This window comes from Drepanopeziza brunnea, assembly GCF_022702325.1.
Source record: "Drepanopeziza brunnea f. sp. 'multigermtubi' strain 214-2 chromosome Unknown ctg11, whole genome shotgun sequence".
NCBI lineage: Eukaryota > Fungi > Ascomycota > Leotiomycetes > Helotiales > Drepanopezizaceae > Drepanopeziza > Drepanopeziza brunnea.
The window spans coordinates 2114146-2134630 of NW_027094074.1; the positions used below are offsets into that span (position 1 = coordinate 2114146).

The following is a 20485-nucleotide window of genomic DNA, read 5'->3' on the forward strand; positions in this document are numbered from 1 at the left end:
CTGACTAAGTACGATCCTCCACGTAGTAGAAATACCGGTAGGTACCGTAGCTAAGAGAGAGAGCGTGTCGCAGTCCTGGTGCCTTTCCGTGGCCCGCCGAGCCCAGTGGTGACGCCATTCAGCTAGTGCTTCCTCATACCTATCGGTAATAGAGCTCGGTAGCTAGCTATAGCTTACAGTCTCTTCAAACCCTCACTCGTGGACATGGGAGAAAACCTTCGACGATCATTTCTTGCCGTCGAATCGCTAGCTAGCTGCTGTAGCTAGCTATCAGGCTTTGCGTACGGTACGGTACGGTAGCTTATTGAAGTCAAACGCTAGACCCGCTGCGTATTTCTCTTCTTCTTCCTGTAGTGTTGCAAATGAAGCTTAGAGAGCTGGGTGGGGTGGCCTCTTCGATCGATGGAATCGGTAGAGGTTCCGTTGGCATTACTTATCAAGATCCTGGGTAGAGAAGCTTTTTATCTAAGCTTTTTTTTTTCTTCGGCTAGTTTCTCCGCTTCAGAAGTCCGGTTGCTTGATTTCTATGCTTTGGTGTGGATTTCGTTAGCTGTTCAAAACAAAACAAAACAAAACAAAACAATCTAACCCACTCCATGCAAACCATTCAAACAAAATGCAGAACTTCAGAGGACGCTATTAAGATCGCGGATTGTATATCCGGTATCAGAAAATTGAGAAAAAGAATTGATTTTTTTTTTCTTTCGAGGCCATCAAAGAGAAAGCCCATTCCTTCACTGTAATAAATGGGGAGGCAAGGCTTGCTTGCTTGCTTGGCCAAATTCTTAGCTTACTTTACCTCCCCATCCCTTCCTCTGTATCTTCTACAATTTACTTGATTATCTATATTATGTAGATGGGATCAAGTCTATGTGTGTATGTATTCACTCCATATCGTCACTGATTTATCCTATCACAAGCACTCGAGGATCAGGTTTTCGATTTCACTTTTCACTTTCATTGATACTCGAGGATGGGCTCATTGAAATTTGCAGTGAAAAACCATGCAATTTCCGAGTCAATGTGGCGAGCGGTCTATCTCCGAATGTACGACGACGTTAAGAACGAGAAGAGAGAGAGACCACGATCAATCATCAGATTCAGCCCGCTCTAGCAACGCGCCTCCACTCCTGACCGTCCCTCGCCGGACGCCTTGGGCGTCTTCAGCCCTGTAGTATAGGCTATGCGGGCCGGTATCTAGTTCCCATTCGCGCCGCAGAAGCTGCTGACGCCGTTCGGCCAGGTCTAGCCAGACTCCCCGCGATGTACTGCGTCGACACATTTTCTTCAAGTCTTCTTGAAAGGGCTTCTTCCTCGAGCTTCCTCCGGGTTTTCGGGGAGGATTACGGGCGTATTCTTGAGCTTCCCAACAAGGCTTAGCGATGGTCAAGTCTCCTGGCTATTTCCAACGGGCGAAAGGTATCGCAATGTTTTGCTAAACGCCGCAGCGACGCGTTGTCTCTGTGACTGCACTTCAGGCAGGGATTTGACAAGTCCTTTGGTGCTCTGAATCTCAATCTCGACTTGTTTGTATATCTTTTCGAGGGCTGCCATGCACTCCTTCAGACTAAGCGTCCCCGAGTCGACCGTGAAGTCAATCGCAGCACAGACATAGCCGCTTCCTTTATGGAACTCATACCTGTTCAGCGGATGCCCCCCACAGGACCCGGCTTAGGGAACAATGTTGCAGCGTACGATTTAAAAAATTCATGCCTGATCTGATCCAGCCGACTTCGGCCAGAGTGATCTAGGAGATATTCTTCTTCATCGAACTCCTGGCATGTTTGGCCTGAAGGCTCACACAAGCCCATTCTCTGGACATACTTGTCCGCTTGAGACATGATATCCAGGCGGTACTGGACCTGCATGATGACCGATTCTAGTCTTTCTCTGGTGACTGGGTTAGTCGAGATAGGACTCATTAGACTCGCTATTTCTGCATGCAGAGGACCGTTCATCGAATCGTCCTCGTCTCCCGGGTGACTTCTCATATACACCTTGGCGGCTCCGAAGACAAAACTTTGGTAGCTCTTGAACAATAGATTCAGCTGAAGAGCCAGGTTAGGCTTGGGAGTACCACTGGCGGACCTTTTCCCTAGTACCATGTTACCCTCTGCATCTTCGCGTTCAGCAGGATTCGTGTCGACAGGGTTCTCCTCTCTGTGCTTGGCAAGGAACTCGAGATACTCCAATCTCGCGCTCTCGGGGACGTTGGGGTCCTGGTTCAAGAAGTCCCCCAGGTGCAAAGTTGGGTCTGAGTCCTATTCCTGCAAGGCGTCCCATCTCGATCTGAGATCTTGCATTGCTATACCCGTTCTGACATGCCCATTGGCCGACCAATCGTCGTCCTGCGCTCTGAACGAAATTTGGTGTTTGTATGCACGCCTGTCTATAGAGGCAAGGGCTTCGTAGCTGGTCCTGGTGAGTTCCGCATATGAGTCTGTCCGTTCATGAAGTTGTTGACCAGACAGGCCCGACAATTCCCCAATTTCCTCATCATCTTCCATGTCCTCTACTCCTTCCAGGGATTTCTTTGCCGTGGGGTTGCTAGTAAGCGTTTTGATGACTGCCGATACAGACATGGGTCCCGAAGCTCGTTTTATTGAGCCTGGGGACTCTGAAAACCGCTATGAATGAATTCGGCTGGACTTTCCAGCTGCAGTCATCCCAGAAACATTCAACGGCTCCATGAGCCAACCTCCTCCGTAACACTGGGTTGTTAACTTTGTTACAATGTCAGTACTGGAATACTCTTCAGGAAGGGGACTGCGTTGTAGTCATTTGCCAGCATAACGGGAACATCTGGCACAATCTTGAATTTCTTGATCAAATTTTTGACCGTAAATGGACGTCCGCGGTCCCCAACTATTAGATGGCCAGTATCTGCTTGGCCATGACCCAAAATCATGATGAGCAAGTTCTCTCCATTATCGGAAGCAGCTTTCAAATGCTCCCTGAGGAGCTCGACGAACTTCGCACGCAAGTTTAGTTCCCTAACCTTCAGGAGTTCATGGTATTCACCCCTCTTGATCTTTGCCAGAATATCCCTATCAAGAACCACTTTTCTCTTACCCCATGGGCTGCCATGAAGGTATCGTTTGATCTTGGGATCATCGATCAAAGAGTCCAAATCCAGCGAGTGCAGCCACGTTTGGTTTGCTATCAGATTCCGGAAAAGGTGATAAAATGCGAAAAAAAATCGCTGATGAACCAGCCGTCAAGCGTTGGTGATGCGCTGGATTGCCAGATGGTCAGAAACGACAAAATCCTGGTGTTTTTGGGGACGTCCGGTGGTACACAAGTAGCATATCGCGCAAAGGTGACTGTCTCGTTGGCAGGATTGTTGAAAATACCCCCAAAAGTGCCTGGCTCGGCGGGTTTCGACCGAGATAGTAATTCGGCCAGTCTCTCCGGGTTATCGATCATGTCATCGGTAAGGTGATTTTCAGGGTATCGGAATGCGCGCCACGGCGTGTCTTTGCTTGTGTCGGTCATATTGCTTTGGACGGACATCTTATTTAGACGAGGGGGCTGCTGCTGCGTGGTTGAGAAGAGTTTTAAAAAGATGTAAAGCCTTCAGTTGCGCTCTTCGATTTATTTGAGATCGAGGGCGGAATTGGAATAAATTCAGTTGTGAGTAGAACTAAAGATTATCGGCGTTACCATTTTCCCCAAACGGGATAGCTTACTAACTTTAAGTCAGCCCGAGAAAAGAGGACCACACCAAGTGGGGGAACGAAAAATGATCATTATCTATAGAAGGAGGGAAGGCTATATAATTAAGGGACATAAGCTAGTAGCAATGATGACGTAAAGTACCCTCTGCTCCTTCTCCCCTTCACTGCCTGCGAACTACTTACCGAATAGATTGACCAGCGAGGGTTTGGGTCTAACCGTTTCGGGAAGCCTGCTCTAAACAGAATCTACGAAGGTGCTGGGGTCCAAGTTAAGCCACGGCCTTCGTTAGCAAGAAGGGGCTCGGGCAGGGTGATTTTTGGGGGTGAATAATTCTGCCGTCGATTCGGCTTAACTTACCCTCAGTACCTCCCGTATACCTCCTACCTGTTTAGCTAACCGAGACATACGTGATATCAAACTCTAAATGTAAAGCATCAAGCCGTACAGCAAATGGAAGCTAGACGAGCTGAAACAGAAGCTGATTGATTAGCAAATGGCTTTGCGCGCTAGGTAGGTAGAAGAAGATGTTGTTGTTGTTGTCGTTGTTGTTTTTGTTGTTGTTGTTTTTGTTATCGTCGTCGTCGTCGTTGTCGTCATCGTCGTCGTCGTCGTCGTCGTTGTTGTTGTTATATAACAAAGATCGATATATCTAGGGATGATGAACTGGCGTTGGAATTGTTCTGCCGAGAGGCTTCGCGAAACGGATAAACCTAAACCCACTCTGGCCAACCTTCTGTACGGTAGGTTGTTTACTCCAAGACATGATGTATAAGGAAGGAGATGAATGTCGACGTATGCAAGTGTAGTGTACTGACCCACCGAGGTCGGCCAGATGCAAACTGTCCAGGTGAGCCAAACATCCCGCAAGAGCATGAAGCAGCGTGAAAGAACGAAAACGAAGAAAAAGCGGAAAGACACGGAGCTGCGAGTCGGAAAGTGCACTAGGTGCCACGGGAAAGATCAAGATGTATTCCATAGAGACAGGACTCGGCAGAGGATATCATAGCACACGCACCGCAAAAATAACAAGCCCGACGCCTTGAATATGTATGCCATCTCTCCTAACTCCCTCGCCATGTCAGTGCCACAGATAACCCAGCATAAGATACATACATATAGTGATACACCGAAGACTCATCACATATCAAACGGCGGCACCCGATCCAGCAGATTATCCCAGTTCCCCTCCCCCGGTTCCAGCTTCCCCTCCTTCATAACAAGCAGCTGCCTCACCCCACAGTACCCTCCGCGCTTAGCCATCCGCCGATAACCGACATAGTAGCCATGATTTTCCCAATACTCCTTCCCTCTAACCTTTCCCAGTGTAGCCCTCTCCTCTAAGCCTGCCTCTGGAGTTGCTTCAGTTTCGAAATTATGCTCGGCCACGTAGACGGCTGCCATCTCCGACATGTTCGAATGGATCGAGATCCAGAGATTGTCTGTCATCACCTCCCCTTCGGTCTCGGTGCGGCGGTAGTTCCACCGCGGCATGTTTGCAAAATAGTTCAGCATTCTCTGAAGAGGAGAGGATAGCCTCTCCCACCTCTTCGCAAACTCGAGGTAGCGATAGGTGCTTTCCGAATAACTGGTTCTTACGTACGGATTCATATATATTCCCGTATCCCATTTATCGTCGCTTGTCTTGGAATCCGGCGTGCCGCCCAAGGAGATGATGTCCGCGTGAATAAGACAGCATTCGCTCGAGTCCCAGAACGGCTCCGGCTCGGATCTGAACCTCAGAGGTAGCTGTGGTATGCCGATACCATTGTTCGCTCTGAGGGCCTTGACGTCCTTGCCTGATTGAGATCTGGAGTCCAACGACCCTGGAATCTGCGCGTTTGGGTGCAGATTTGCCGACACGGATCTCGCGTTCTCCACATTAGCTCCATCCTCATCTCTGGCCCAGAAATACTCGCCCTGGAAAGCGACCATCCCTCCCCAGCAGCTCTTCACTCTAACAGCGTCTTTCCCAGCCAAAACATCGTTCCTCGTCACCGCTTCTCCCTCGGCTGAAAACCACGGAAATAGCGGTACCCCAATCGAGTAGCCCTCGACGTCCCTCGTAGCAAACGTATCGTAGTACTTCCAACTCGTCACAAAATCCGCAGCGCAGACGGCCTTGTACGCACTCCCTCCCTCCTTATCAACCTTCGTCCCCCAAAGCAGCCGCGTAGCACCCTCAGCATCGAAAAACACATCGTTGAGAAACAGCACTTTATCCCACTTCTGCCTTCCCTTCCCAGCCTTGTAGAGCGGCTCCAGCACTTTATTCCTCACCTCGGCCAAGTACGCGATCCGCTTAACCTTGCGCTCCCCCGACGGCAGCAGCGTCCGCGGAATCGTGGACATATCCAGCGGTTCCTCCTCCTCGCTCACGATCCGCGTCTCGCACTCCAGCGTGCTCTCCAGCTGCCGCAAGGCCGCCGTCGGCCCTCCGTAGATCGACACGAATACCCTCTCCCTCCCGATCTTCTCCACCAGCTCCAGCAGGCTCCTCCCCCACGCCCCGGTGATGAGATCCCCGTCGATGATGTTGGCGGCGATGAAGACCCTCTCGGACGCGTGCACCGTGTAGGGTGGGGCGTGCGAGAGCAGGTAGGAGCCGTTGAAGGCCAGTTGCCAGAGCAGGCATGTTACGAGGAGGAGGGCGATCCACCGCAGGCGGCAGATGCGCGAGGTGCAGCGACGGGCTTTCCGCAGGAGACTGCAGCGGCGGTTGGGTAGAGGCTTGTCTTTGAATACGTTGGAGGGAGAGTTGGGTCGGAGCACGTCGAAAGAGGAAGAGGTCCGGGGAAGGGGGTCATAAGTTGGCGGCATCTTGTCGCAGATTAAAAGTGTTTAAATCATTTGCTTGTAGAATGTCTGGAGATGGCTATACCTAGGGGCTCAGGAGGTGGAATATGGTAGATTGATTACAGATGAACATGATGGCTTTCGGACTGGAGGGGTGGTGTCGTCAATTCGAGGGGTATCAGGGTCCACAAGTGTTAGCGAATACCGGTAGCACCGCACGATGATATACCGAAACTCTATAAGTATACATCTACGGATAAAAATGCTTATCCACATTTTTTTTTCATATCAAAAAGTATCAACATTTCCCAAATAAACTGTTCTACCATCTCCTACAGAACATCCCAATCCGCAATGTCCCACAGTACTGAAAGCAGCATCTACAGAGGCGTTACCGATCCGTTTCAGCAAGATCCTCTATCCGTTCAACTACATGCGAAAAGATGAGACCCGTAATAGGACTGGCTCGAGCCCCCTCACTCCGTACCCCGTACTAGGTACCTACCAACTCGAAGTCTAGCCAGCTCTTTTGTATTCCATTCTGTATACTTCATTCAATCTTGCCCTTCTTCCTAACTTCCCATCCCCCTGGTAATTAAGAATTAGCAGAGTCTGGCTGGCCATCAACCCTGGCTTTCAGATACTGTACCAAAGTCGATACTCGATCAATAGTCTTCCTTCGGAATGACTATCTTCAACGTCACTACCGTTCAGGTTCGTGGTCAATTTGATAAATCAAGCCTACATATAGCACGAGGGATCCGATGGAAAATTCACCACCAAAACCAGATCGTAATGAATGCATACGCTTAATTGATGTTTTAGGCCTCGGCCTAGGCTCATTTGATACAGCACCCCCCTTTACGCAAGACAAGCAAGCAGGCTCTTCATCAAGCTCAGCCGAGCCCAGCACCCACCCGTCATTAGTTCACCACCGTAAAGAAAAAGCACAACCGCTGGCAATGCAATGACATCCATAACGGCAACCCCAATGAATCTCCTATCTATGGTACGCCCATTCCCAGCCCTACAACACGTGGAGTCGGCAAGAAGAAATACAACCCGAAGGCTGCAATAGCACCCACAGCCAGAAGCCTATGTGATGACTAGCTATCAGCATTGCTGGGATGGAAAAAAAAAAAAAACTTTTGATTCCTTTGGGTATCGCAGTAAGAGGAGTCGTAAGGAAACTCGGAAAACGGTCAACGAGAATTGAAGGAAGAAAACAGCGACGGAATGAGCTGTGAGTTTCTTACTTGCGGCGATTGCCTCCGCAAAGGCGCACAATCAGACCACCGATCCAATCGACAAAGACAACCCGCCAGAAGGCCTTCAAGAAGTTCCGAGATCCGGCGTCCTTATTAACGGAGCGCAATGAGCTGGGGGTAATAGGCCGCTCCGGGACTGGTGATGGTGGTTGCTTGCGAGATATGAGTTTTCCGCTTCCATTCTTGTCCTCGATTGCACTAGTCTTTGCAGTATCAATGGGCTGCTCGACCGGCTTGGCTGGCTGAGCGAGAGGCTGGTTGTCTACAGGCTGATCCATGGGATTGGGTAGAGCGGTGGATGCAGCTGGGGTAGCTGGCTCGACAAGAATATTGGGACCACCAGTGGTAGTGATTGCCTGGACTTCTCCATCGTCGTGGCCAAGTTGTCGGTTCCCGACCACGAATGGGGTTGCTGGGATTCTCTCTGGTGTGGCTGGCAACGGCATTCTTGGCGATTCTTCAGCACCATCCACGGATGCATTGAGGTCGACGGGTTCCGGGCTAGAGGTGACTGGGACCTCCACAGTGGGTGTCTCTCCTTCCTCGGGCTTCACATTCTCGCCGTTTGAAATTGCGGGATTGGACACAGCTATGCCATCCCCTACCTTGTCAGAATCCCCCATCATGCCCTCGGGTTCCGTCTTGCTCGAATGCGTCAAACCGCCACTGCCGTTGACTTTGACAGGTCCTGAAAGGTCCTCCTGATCTTCCTCGATCTCTTCTGCAATAAGACCGAGCGACGAGGAGCGTTCCGAGTAGGCACGGGCACCTTGGGGCATACTGGCTTCGATCCTTGCCAGTTCCCTCAAAATCCCCTCGCGGTCTTCCGGAAATGGAATCATGGTTGATTCATTGGGGTCGTAGAAAGGAATATCAACGGGGTCGTAGACAGCTGTACTGTTACGAATAGGAAGTGATAAGCCGCTCTCGTGAGGCAATTGTGGAACCTTTTCGTCCGGTGGAGTTTCTGCAAATTGAATGCTTTCATCATTCATGATCTCGAAGTAGCCTCTGGTCTCAAGAAGATCACCCTGGGAGAGTTAGTCGCTTCTGATGCGTCAAACCGAGGAGAAGACTTACAAACTCTTTCTTGCTGATAGGGACACCATCAATGTACGCAGCAATATCAGCTACTTCAGCAGCTGTGGCCGCAACTTCTGGTATCGGAGTATTGGACATGCGTCGATAGCCAGTACGGCCTGCCTCCTCGTCAGAAATGGGCGGTGTGGGAGCATCTCGGTCAAGTGTCGCAGCAGAATCCGCAACTTCAGCCGCGACATTGGCGATTTCTGGCGTCTTAGCTCCATTTCGGATGATGGTTAGATCTGGCTCTGCATCAAGGGTTCGAAGCTTATGGGCATCCTTCTCTGCAACCGTAGCTCCTGGACCAAAATCATCGCCAAAGCTAGGCTTCGAATCGACCTTCTCAACCACCAAGGCAGGAGCGGTGCTATGCGGCTCGGGCCCAGAGTTTCCACTGGCATTTCCGTGTTCAGTGACATCAATGTGGGACTCTTCGGCTTCTGAGGTAGGTGCGTTGGGTTGGTCCTCAGTCAGAATGATGGCAGAAGGAGAGGTTGGCGCAGATTCAATGCTGTCCGTGGAGCGTGTAGCCTTGTCGTTGTCTCTTCCGTTTCCATCCTCAGGCTCCTCGACAAGCTCGGCATCTACCTTGTCCAGCTCCATAGCTGGGGTTGGGTGTGGCTCGAGTGGCTCGGGGGAAACCGCCAACGAGGCTTTCTTTGTGTCCTTCGACTTATCGCCAACTACTGTCTTGGGCTCTGATGCAGGTGTGGGGTGTGGTTCGACTGTTCCAGGGGAAGAGTCCAATGGAGCAATCTTTCCGTCCTTCATTGCCTCAACCACGTCCGCCTTCGACTCTGCTGCGGATGTTGAGTGTGGCTCGACTGGGTCACGGACGACGGACGAGGGGGTGGCCTCCGGTTGTTCCAAGTCCTTGACGATCTCGTCATCGAAGAGAACGTCGGATGTCTCTCTCGTGTCCATTGCCTCTTCGGCATGGCCTCTGGTGGAGTGCTCCATATCTGCAGCAAGAGCTGGTGGCTCTTCCGCCGTGAGTGCGTCTGCAGCTGGTGTTGATTCAACTATAGCGGTAGAGTGCTCCGAGATTGGGACGGCGAGCAGATTGTTTGGAATCCCCTGGTTGTCGGGGACTGCGGAGAGGTTGTCAGTTTTGTCTCGGGGAGAAGGAAGACGGGAGGGGCTCGGGAGGCAATCACCGCAGCCTCGCTCTAGCTCGGGAGGGAAGTCGGGACGGGGACGGGGACGGGGACGGGGAAGGGGAAGGGGAAGCACAAAAACAACAACGTACCGGTTGGAGATGCCTCGTTCAAAACCCACCAGTCACCCGGGCCAACGCGAAACTTGTACTGGTATTCCTTGCCTTCCTCTACGTTGACTTCGGTGTAGAAATCATGCTCGTTGTTCTCGTCGGTGGTATACTGCATCTCTCGTGGCTCGTGCCATTGCGGATCGTCGAAGGAGCCTCCCAGGTAGATCGGAGGCTGCGTCCCTGGCTTCGAGTACCTCACCGTCACGGAGACTGTCTTGGGGGCCATTCGGGGCAGAAAGATGGCTTTTATAATCTGCAGTTATGTGATGAAGATCGCAAAAATGGCTTTGCTTTGGTGGTGATGTCCTGGGGAGGCGGGCAATCATTTAGGGTAGGGGTCAGGGAGTGCTTTGCTTGCTTGCTTGCTTGGTGTCCGCTACTCGCTGATCGCGTGCTATTGGATCTGGAAGGAGCGAGCGATGGAGAGTTAGCCAGATGAGTCAATATGGTGAAAGTCGGGGTTTATTTTCGATTTACTAGATTCGATTGGATCCGGTCCGATCCGACCAGATGCAACGGCCCCAAGGGAATCTCGGGTGGTTTCTGGGGATTCTGGGGATTCTGGGGATTCGAGTTTTCCACATAACATGGGACGACTGACTGATGGGATGGCGCATACCCCGCACAAGCTATGGTTGCCCCGGATTATGGCCTCACAGCATCAATGAGAGAGCCACCGCTTTAGTGCCGACCGACAAGAGCCTGGGCTAGGAAAGTAAAGCTGGGGAATGCTATGGCAATAAAGCACGATAGCGAGTTCCCCAAGATTCCAACTACGAGAGAGGATGAAGTTCTAGAGAAGGGAAGGGAGAGGAGGGGGAGGGGGAGAGAAGGAGAGAAGAGAAAGGAGAAGAGGAGGAGGAGGAGGAGGAGGAGACGAGAAGGAGGAGAAGAGGAGGAGCAGCGAAAAGGTGGGAAATGTGCAATGGGAATCAGGGAATATTTAAAGAGAAGCGAGAGAGACAACCATTCCTTACCTATGGATACGATAACCAACGAATCTCCACGGCATGGTGACCCTATCCGGCTGTCCCAATCAGAGGCTCGCCCGCATCGACTTCCTGGTCGTGCTGGTCGGACGAGAAGTGCGGCCGGGCGTCACGATTTCAAGGTTACGCCGCAAAGAACGCAGCAATCCCTGGCACCCCGAGACACAGGATGATCGGTAGGTACATATACGAAGTATACATACATACATATATACATGTATACATATATACCTACATACATATATACCTACATACTACATACATATATACGTACATACATACTTACTTCTTCATGCCGACAATCTCTCTTCCTCCGTACTTAAGTATCAGCATCCTGGATTTCTGGCGCCACAGCCACCCACACCTACCGTACCGGTACCTACCTAGCATTCGTTCAAGGTCAGTCAAGAGTCAGGACAGCACACGCCACAGCCTTGGTTTAACCAGTGACGTATGACAGGCTGGATTCTAGCCCACAATGCAGAGTATGGGCACGGAGGAACGGGGGAACGGGGGAACGGGGGCACGGGGAAACGGGGGTACGGGGGAGCGGGGGAACGTGGGAAGGTGGGAACGTGGCAACGTGGGAACTTCGGCCATGCATGCAGTGTCAATGATTTCAATCGAATTCATGAATTCGATGTTGAATTAGACTTTCTGTTGGGAATCGGTCGGCTCTGCTTATTTCGACTTTTTGCCTTCCAATGCCTCGCTTATCAAAGATTGACACGCCAAGCTAGAAGGAGCCAGCCTGAGGCTCCCAGGACTTCGACGGGATGGTGGGGCAAGATTGAAATATTACAAAGTATATCTTCATTATCTTCATCTTCCCACGCACACCAATCGGCTGCCAAGCGCTCGAGACTGCGTCCGACCTCACATAAATACCAATTCCTCGTCGCATTCTGACAAGAAATCCGGAATACACCACCCAATCCACCGAGTCGCGTTGGTGCCAAATCCTCCGCCATGTCGCTCCCTCCAGTGACGGTACAGGTCAAGAGAAAGGCCACAGATGATCCCGTAGAGTTCCTGCGTATGCCGTCCTCTGCCATTGACGCGAGGAGCCCACAGCTCACAGACCTACAGGCATCCACGAATCTGGAGGCAGCGGTAAAAGACAACGTCAAGACTCTGAGTACGTCTTCTCAAGACGACCCGCTGAGCAATCGACCGCAAGCCAGCCCGTTTCTCCAGGCCCGCGCAAGACCAAGCAGCTACAACAGCTACCCCATTTCTCCAGCTCACCAGCACTCAAATCACCGGTCGTTGCCCCGAGCTTCCAGGCTCCGCCAGCACAAGATGTAGTGCAGCCCTCAGCGAAGCCTTCCAACCCTTCCAATCCTCTTTCTCAATTACCTGAGCCTGTTACGCAACCGCGCCGATACCATATCTACCGAGACCATAAGTCTTCGAAAAGTCTTGCCGCGGCGACCGCTAGAGGTCGAAAGCCCAAGGCTGCTGTTTTTGTTGAGCGCCGAATCCAACCAAAAAGCGCCAATGGAACTCCTGGCGCGGCCATACCGACGCAGGAAGCAGCGCTCACGGAACAGAAGGATAATGCCCCGGTATCGGACCAATCTGCCATTGAGGAAAACTGCCATGGGGTAGCGACACGACAAATCGACCAGCCAGTATCTCAGAAGAGGCCAGGCAAGAAAGCAAGAACATCGACAGTTCCCTTCCAGCTCACCGCCACACCTAAACCCTCCCCCGCACCTCTACGAAATGTAGTCATGCCATCCGGACTAACGATGCCATGGGACGTCACCTCTGATCGACTGGTAGCAGAGATGCAAGCCTACACTCTACAAGAAATTGGCAAGAACTTAGCTGAAGCCGAGGCGGCGAGACCCAAGCCTGTTTCACGAGGCCCAAGAACTCCGAGTAAATTTAAACCCAAGAAGCCCGCCAAGAGATATTCGGAGAGACACCCGGAATCGATTGTCGATACGGCGATGGATGTCGACGAGGAATATGTGGATGTGGACATGGATGATGACGCGGAGTATATCATTGATACCTACGTTCGCGTCCCTGCTGAAGCTATGGAGAGTGGCAAAAGTATTGGTCTACTGATTCTCGAATCTCAACCGGATATCGAAGATTTTTACGGAGGAGAAGATGACAGTAGCGAGGAGGAGGACGATGGTGACGAGGATGAGAATGGTATGTCCTTGCCATGCCCTGTCATGAGAACTTCTCAAACTTATTAATTTACAGCGGAGAACCACTACACCGCCGACTACCCCGACGAGGAAGTAGACTCCGACGATGAGTACGGCCGTAACGCCTACAACTATCGTACCCATAACGCCTCGGACCTAGAAGAATACGACGAAGATGACGCAATCTTCAGCGACGATGAGAACGAGGCTACGAAATACCCCTGGATGAAGAAACAGCAGCCGTGGCTTAAAAAAGCTGCAACACATGACCATCATGATGATGATGATGATGATGATGATGAATAGGTAGGTTCCATAGAATGGCGTACATGAGCTTGTTTCTGTATACTGTGCACAGATGGTGCGATACAGGAAAGCGAGATGACAAATATACTGCCTGGAATTCTCAAGAGTCATCTGTGTTCCTTTTCAAATGCGTCTACCATCTACCCCAGCCTCCAGCCTCGCCTGGTAGCAACTGCTGCTTCCAAGTAAGTTCATTTCCCCTCCAAATCTGGAGACTAGAACGGCAGGTAGGTCAGTATCTGTCATAGCGAATACTATCCTCCGGCTGTTTCCTGAAGATGAGCATCTCTGGTTTGGTGTCAAGTGCTTCCTCTCTCTCGTCTCGCTTGCACATGTGCACATTTCTTGCGAGATTTATATAGCCCTCCCTACAATCGCGGTACCTTGCCTGATAATTTTTTTTTTTTTTTTTTTTTTTTTTTTTTTTTTTTTCGCCTTCTCACACGTCAATCTCTGACGTGCCTGCGTGCTTGCTTGCCTGACTGCTTTGGTGCTTTCGAACTGTCTTTCGACTTCGATACCCATATTTAGATATATATATATATAGATACCTATATATACTTCTTATTGTTAAACGGCCGATGGAAATGTACTTCGAGCAGATATGCTCATGGTCCTTTCTTTCTTCCCCTTTCGTACATAGCTCTCGAGGTTGCTTTGGCTATCAGTAATCCTTTCTTCGCCTGGCCCTTCATCCATTCTCTCCTCCATTGCCACCTCCTCTCTCCCCCTTCCCTCCTCCTCCCTCTATTGCCCGCCCCCCCCCCCCCCCCCCCCCCCCCAAAAAAAACACATCTACAACTCGTCTCTGACCCTCTCCCCAGTGCCCGTCGCTCCCGTCCCATCCTTGATCCTCACCTCGCTCTCCCTCCCCATGTCCACCAGTCCCCTCTTCACCATACTCGTCAAGATCTCATACGCAACCTGCGCGGCCGCCAACGCAGTCTGCTCGCCCGCCCCGTCATACGCGGGCGCCACCTCGACGATATCCGCGCCCACGACGTTCAGGCCCTCGACGCCCCGCAAGATGCGGATGAGCTCTCTGCTCGTCCACCCACCCGCCTCGGGCGTCCCGGTGCCCGGCGCCAGGCCGGGGTCCAACACGTCGATGTCGACAGACAGGTAGACGGGCGCGTCGGTCCCGACGCGGGCCACGATGGCGGCGACGACGCCCTGGGTCCCCAGCTCGTCGATGTCGTCGGCCGAGATGCGCAGGAAGCCCTGGCTCGTGTCGTCCTCGTAGTCGGCCCAGTCGGCGCCGGACAGGCGGGTGCGCAGCCCGGCGTGCACGCTCGATCCGTTGGCGATCAGGCCCTCGCGGGAGGCGAGCCAGAACATCGAGCCGTGGTTGAAGTCGGACTGCGGGCTCGGCCACGGGCTGGGGTACTTGGCTGGGTGCCACGTGTCGAGGTGGGCGTCGAAGTGCAGCACTGCGATCGGCTGGCCGTGGACCCGGTTCAGGCCTCGCAGAGCGGCGAGGGCCAGAGAGTGGTCGCCGCCGAGAGAGATGATCTTGGGGAATCGCAGGCTGGGGGAGAGGGCGGGGCGATGCCCGAGTTCGAGGTAGGCGGCTGTCATCTGGGTCAAGGCCATGGCGTTGTCGACGGGTGTCACTGGGATGTCGCCGCAGTCGAGGATGGTGGCCCATGATGAGTACGGGTTGATGGAGGCGCGGGCGTTGAAGCCGCGGAAGGATGTCTGGCGGGAAGAGGCGGCGCGGATGGCGCGGGGCCCGAACCGCGCTCCTGTTTTCTCCTGTCAGCACGACCTCTGGCGGTTTCTCATGGGAAAGAATCCTGTTGACGGGTACAGAGAGAGGGGGAGAAGGAATGAGTGGTGAAGACGTACCTGGTCTGTAGCTGACGGCTGTATCAAACGGCACACCGAGGATGCCGATATCGAACCGCGTTTCTGGCTTCGTGAGACACTTGACGTGCTCTAGATGGGCGAAAGAGTTGACGCCGTTGAATCCCCACTGGAGAAGACAGTTAGAGCCAGAGAGCATCACCGATGTGGAAGCACCCAGCTAGCACTCGCTTAAAACACAACATCCGCATCTCAAGTCAAGAGACACAAGTAGAAGAAGAAAAAAATCACGAGTTGAAAAACAGCGAACGAGCCAAGACAACAGAAGCAGAGAGAAACGTGAATGAATCCAGCTAGATGCAAAAGATGGCAGCGAAGAACGAAAGAAGATATGGAGGGGGAAGGAAAAGAGAAGAAGAAAAAAACACACCTCAAACCCCCACTTCCTCTCCAACTCCTCTTTCCCATCCGGCACAAACCCCCCCTCCTCCCCCATCTTCTTCGCCTCGGCGCCCTCTCCTGCTCTCATCTCACGGGCGCGTACCAGCGGCCCGAGACGCAGAGCGAAGAAAGCAAGGGCGAGTTGGATCTTCATCTTCATCTTCTTTTTGTTTTCCCCTCTCTCTCCTCTCTTTCCCCTTTTCCGTCTCTTCCTCTTCTCTATTATCTCTCTTCTCCCTCTCTTCTCCCTCTTCAAAACCAAACAACACCAGAAGCCCCCCAAAAAAAGCAAAAACAACAAGAAAAAAGAGACACAAAGCCAGTTCAGAAAGAACCGTTAAAGCGCAGCAAGTGAGCCTCACCCCGTCTGCGTCCGAAGTTCGAATTCCTATGGTATGATGTACCTATGGATGTATGTAGAGTAGACCGCTAGACGCAACGGAATCGAAGATCGGGTCACCAGCTAGTTTGCCGCCGCCTACTCTTGTGCGGAATCCAAATCGAAATGTTAGGTCAGGGAGGGTAAGGTCTGCTGCGTCGGTTTACTTTCTTTTTCTTCCGATGTAGGTACCGGTAGGAGATGCGCGAGGATGAGGACGAGGACGAGGACCCGCGTAGGGTATTGGAATGGAAAGTGGGGTGAAATATTTGTGTGTGTGTACCGGTATAATAACAGCGACAACTCCCACTTATACAGTAGATACAGAGACACATTCACCCTTACTGAAAGACTTGGCCGGTCCGTATACGGTATCTAAGGCTCACCGCTGGACAAAAAAACATACCGCTGATTGTGTAAGTGTTGTTGCTGGCCTGGTTGCTGCAGGTGTGTGTGGTGTGTGTATACCTATGTATGTGTGAATGGGTGGAAGGGTGGGTAGATGGATGGGTTTCAGCTTTCGTGTATGCATGCAGGAGAATAGAAAGGAGAGGAAGGAAGAGCAAGAGGAAGAGGAAGAGAAAGATGAAGAGGAATAGAAAGAGAAAGAGGAATGGAAAGAGGAAGAGGAAGAAGGAAGCAGTTTGGACATGCCACCGATCGATATTTGCAGTGGCATCACTATACAAGGAGTTCCTCCTCTTCTTTCAGGGACCAACCACCGCATAGTGGAAGCATAAAGTTCAAACGAGACCAGACAGCGATAGACACATGCATGCAGGCACGCACAGCGTCAGGTTTGAGACAGTCTTGGAAGATAAAATGGAAAAGAGAATTGCATCATTGCCATTCTCGGCTTCCAATACCCCGATTCATCTGTTTCCATTCTCTTAGTATCTACCCGCTCACGCTCTCGCTAGGTACCTTGTTCGCTTGTCCCTTGCCCACTCCAAAAAGCCGAACTGGCTTGTCCAACAAAAAACAAAATAAAGGCAAACGCTAAGCACCTGCACCAGGTCCAATCCTCAAGGCGCCAATAGAGAAGTATGTCGTCCGAAATAGCAAAGTCCCTCACGGTCGACGCATATCCAGCTCTCACCCGGGAGTGCAATTGACTTGGGAAGAAGAAGATGATGATGACCGACTCCCTGCTCTCCCTTCGCTCGCTCGCTTGCACGGTGGCTCAATAGATCGAGAAGGGAATGGATGAGCTGGAACGGGAGAGGCTGACAGATAGCTGATAGGTCGTGCTAAAAGGGTATCGGTGTATCTTTACAAGATCAAGCATTTGCTATGCTTTTTCTTTGGGGCTGGGGGTTCGAGCGCGGCGACAATTGCCTGGGCCATGGTGATTAGCCACTCCATTCCTGTTGCATGCATGGAAGATAAGGACTTACCTCGTCAAAGACATCCTTCAGCTTATACTGCGTCAACGCACTGCACTCCACATATTTCACTGCACCCAAATCCTTGGCCATCCTCTCACCATCTTCCCTCTTGACCGGGCTCATCTTCTGCTTCCCTAGCTTCTCCCGTACACTTGCGTCATCTCGCAAATCCGTCTGGGTGCCTACGATGAGGCAAGGAACGCCGGGGCAGTGATGGTGCACCTCGGGGAACCATTTCTCGCGGACGTTTTCGAAAGACGCGGGCGAGGTAACAGAGAAGCAGACGAGGAAGACATCCGTTTGCGGGTAAGATAAGGGACGTAGGCGGTCGTAATCTTCTTGTCCAGCCGTATCGAAGAGGCCTAAGGTGTATGGCTCATCGCCAATCCTAGGAACCTATCGTTAGCATTCGAAAGAGGGGTTTCGGTGGTTGCTTGACAGCGGGTGTAACAGGAGACTTGACTCGACTTACATAACAGTAACGGCATAGTTATCGAAAACGGTCGGCACGTATTCAGAAGGGAACTTGTTTGTCGTATAGCTGATGAGAAGACATGTCTTGCCCACGGCACCGTCACCAACTACTACACACCTGCGGATTCATTAGCTATTATCCTGCTAGCTTTCCCATAGCTTTCAAATCATCCGTCCTGTTGTGAAGCTGGCCCGAAGGCGTCCTGGGCTTCGCAGATCTGGAGGGGATACACACTTTATTGTTGCGACGACCATTGTTTCGCTGTATGCCCTTCCTGCCGACTTGCGATTCCCAGATCAACGATAAGAGAGAGAGTGCACAGCACGGCCGGCCCACTAGTCTTTTTTCGTCGGTACTGTCAGGGCTCTGGCCCTGATATCTGCGGGAGGTGGTATCGCGCGTTGATCGATTGGTCGTGGGGTCTCGATAGGTAGGTTTAGGTCGGTAGGTTGGTAGGTTGGTAGGTTGGTAGGTTGGTAAATCAGTCGGTTGAGGCTTGGAAGTTGGAATGTTATATTTTTTGTTGTCGGAGCGATCTAATGAGCCGAGCGATAGGGAGGTGGGTAGGTGGGTTTGGTGGGTTAGGTGGGTTAGGTGGGTTTGGTGGGTAGGTGGGTAGGTGAGTAGGTGAGTAGGTGAGTAGGTGAGTAGATACTACTAGCTAACCTGAGCTGACCCAGGAGCTCAGCCAGCGGGCTGACAGCGGCTAAGTAGAAAGATGCAGTGACCCAATAGCACAGGGATTTTGAAACTGGCCGTGGTGGTGGAAGGAACAGATGAAGGGGGATTGGGGGGAAGAAGGGGGAAGGGGGATTGGAGATGGGAGAAGGGGGATGGGGGATGGAGGAAGGAAGAGGTCAATGGATACCAGAGTTCGGGAGATTTGTTGATGTCGATGGTACCGGTAATGTTGGGGTTGATTTCCACACGGATGGGAGGGTGAACCACGGGCGAGGGAGGGGAGGATTCCTGGTCAGTCAGTAAGTACCGGTACGCTATAGTACGGTACCACTCTATAGTACCGGTACCCTCTGTAGCAGCGCGATGGATCAGACAAGGCACGACAGGGCAGGGCAGGGCAGTCGGTCAGTAGTAATATATGTATTGTATGTAATTAATGAGAATGGATTGAATCGGTTGGATGAACGAGATGGTTTGGTTCGGATCCGACTGAACAAAGAGTAGTGGGAGCATACCGGTACCGTACCGTACCATACTCACTTCGACTCTACGCATCAATTCAACTCAACTCAACCAAACCCACCCCAATTCCCCATCTCATGACCAGGGCTCCTTGCCCCGGCTTACGTCGTATTACCTACGCATTGCGACTTATATTATAATGCCAACTCGAGACTCCCCGCCGAGTCCATCTCCCAACCTCTACCCTACGCCTATCCTGCAGTCAAGAACAACAACAACAACAACAACAACACCCGCTCTCTCCTCCCTCGAAACAATGGCCTCCTCCTCTCAAGCCCTCTCCGACGAGATCGAGTCCCTCCTCGCAGAATACCTGTCCCTCCTCAACACCTACACCACCCTGCGCGCAGAGCTAACCACTGCACAATCGTCGGTACGACTGTTCTTCCCTCTTCTTCCCCTACAGCCCATCGCGCTCGACCCAGGCTCTTCTCTCCATCCTCTTGACCATGTCAAAGCTTGGGGGCAACTTATCCACCCATGGAAACCTTGCATCCCATACATTCAAGTGAACTTGGCTGACCACATTTGCGAATACTCAGATCTACCAAAACCTCGCCCGGGCCAACTTCCACGCAGAGCGCGGCGTGCGCTACGGTCAGGACTGCTACGATGAGCGCGCCATGCAGCCCGGGTGCACCTGCCGTGTTGCTGCTGAGGAGGGGGGTACACGGCAGGGCTTGGCCTTGGAGATGGTGACGGCCTTGCATGTAGGGGTGGCCACAGACGCATCGGAAGCTGACGACGACGACGACGACGACGATGGAGAGTTGAAAGGAGAGGAGAGACAGAAGGGAGGGAGGGAGAGGGTTTCCGACCCGATTCGCATGTTTGGCTTCACGGTCCCGAATGCGTTGAGGGTAACGCAGGTTGAGGCGCGGAGGATGGTGGAACTTGTGCCGCAGATTTTGAATGTCGATGCGAAGATGAAGGAGGTTGAGATTGACATTCGGAGGGCGAAAAAGAGGAGGGGAAAGCTGGAGGGGGAGAGTAAGAAGATTTCTGTGGAGGCCGGGTTAGGAGGGAGAGAGGGGGCGGTGGTCGAGTAGGCGTGAGGATATGGAAAATGCTGGAAACGCATGAGTCCAACCGTTTCGGGACCCAGGGCAACTATCCAGGACTTTCCTCGAAGCTTCTGCTTCTCGCGACGGACAAGCGGCCCCAACAGTGGTCTTGGGAAGAAAGCACATGTCCATTCTTCTCTGACATGGCATTTCTTGATTGGGACAACTCAGAGT

The 20485-nt window shown here is 52.1% G+C and overlaps 7 protein-coding genes across 8 annotated transcripts; 2 read left to right on the plus strand and 5 right to left on the minus strand.

Moving 5' to 3' along the window:
• Nucleotides 1-1386: 1386 nt before the first annotated feature.
• On the minus strand, nucleotides 1387-3513 carry L3040_006730 (uncharacterized protein; the record flags this gene model as incomplete). Of its 2 annotated transcripts, none has more annotated exons than XM_066154228.1 (5): nucleotides 1387-1639; nucleotides 1696-2254; nucleotides 2312-2547; nucleotides 2733-3159; nucleotides 3354-3513. In XM_066154228.1, the coding sequence occupies 5 exons, from the start codon at nucleotides 3511-3513 to the stop codon at nucleotides 1387-1389; spliced, it is 1635 nt and encodes a 544-aa protein (XP_066011204.1). The 2 variants fall into 2 exon arrangements, with proteins under 2 accessions (XP_066011204.1, XP_066011203.1); XM_066154227.1 differs by lacking the exon at nucleotides 3354-3513 and having other exon boundaries at nucleotides 2733-3025; nucleotides 3073-3114.
• A 1302-nt stretch (nucleotides 3514-4815) lies between these two features.
• Nucleotides 4816-6495, minus strand: L3040_006731 (uncharacterized protein; the record flags this gene model as incomplete). The annotated part of the gene is made up of 1 exon (XM_007292297.2): nucleotides 4816-6495. One exon carries the CDS (start codon nucleotides 6493-6495, stop codon nucleotides 4816-4818), a length of 1680 nt encoding a protein of 559 aa, XP_007292359.1.
• A 980-nt stretch (nucleotides 6496-7475) lies between these two features.
• L3040_006732 (uncharacterized protein) lies at nucleotides 7476-10318 on the minus strand (the record flags this gene model as incomplete). Its single annotated transcript, XM_007292298.2, has 4 exons — nucleotides 7476-7566; nucleotides 7728-8770; nucleotides 8820-9913; nucleotides 10072-10318. The coding sequence occupies 4 exons, from the start codon at nucleotides 10316-10318 to the stop codon at nucleotides 7476-7478; spliced, it is 2475 nt and encodes an 824-aa protein (XP_007292360.2).
• A 784-nt stretch (nucleotides 10319-11102) lies between these two features.
• On the plus strand, nucleotides 11103-13555 carry L3040_006733 (uncharacterized protein; the record flags this gene model as incomplete). Its single annotated transcript, XM_007292299.2, has 6 exons — nucleotides 11103-11257; nucleotides 11412-11480; nucleotides 11542-11566; nucleotides 12078-12117; nucleotides 12171-13250; nucleotides 13305-13555. The coding sequence occupies 6 exons, from the start codon at nucleotides 11103-11105 to the stop codon at nucleotides 13553-13555; spliced, it is 1620 nt and encodes a 539-aa protein (XP_007292361.2).
• Nucleotides 13556-14350: 795 nt separating this feature from the next.
• Nucleotides 14351-15956, minus strand: L3040_006734 (uncharacterized protein; the record flags this gene model as incomplete). The annotated part of the gene is made up of 3 exons (XM_007292300.2): nucleotides 14351-15300; nucleotides 15404-15530; nucleotides 15792-15956. The coding sequence occupies 3 exons, from the start codon at nucleotides 15954-15956 to the stop codon at nucleotides 14351-14353; spliced, it is 1242 nt and encodes a 413-aa protein (XP_007292362.1).
• Nucleotides 15957-17453: 1497 nt separating this feature from the next.
• L3040_006735 (uncharacterized protein) lies at nucleotides 17454-18298 on the minus strand (the record flags this gene model as incomplete). The annotated part of the gene is made up of 4 exons (XM_007292301.1): nucleotides 17454-17519; nucleotides 17579-17957; nucleotides 18042-18161; nucleotides 18279-18298. 4 exons carry the CDS (start codon nucleotides 18296-18298, stop codon nucleotides 17454-17456), a joined length of 585 nt encoding a protein of 194 aa, XP_007292363.1.
• A 1205-nt stretch (nucleotides 18299-19503) lies between these two features.
• On the plus strand, nucleotides 19504-20296 carry L3040_006736 (uncharacterized protein; the record flags this gene model as incomplete). Its single annotated transcript, XM_007292302.1, has 2 exons — nucleotides 19504-19620; nucleotides 19790-20296. The coding sequence occupies 2 exons, from the start codon at nucleotides 19504-19506 to the stop codon at nucleotides 20294-20296; spliced, it is 624 nt and encodes a 207-aa protein (XP_007292364.1).
• Nucleotides 20297-20485: the final 189 nt, after the last annotated feature.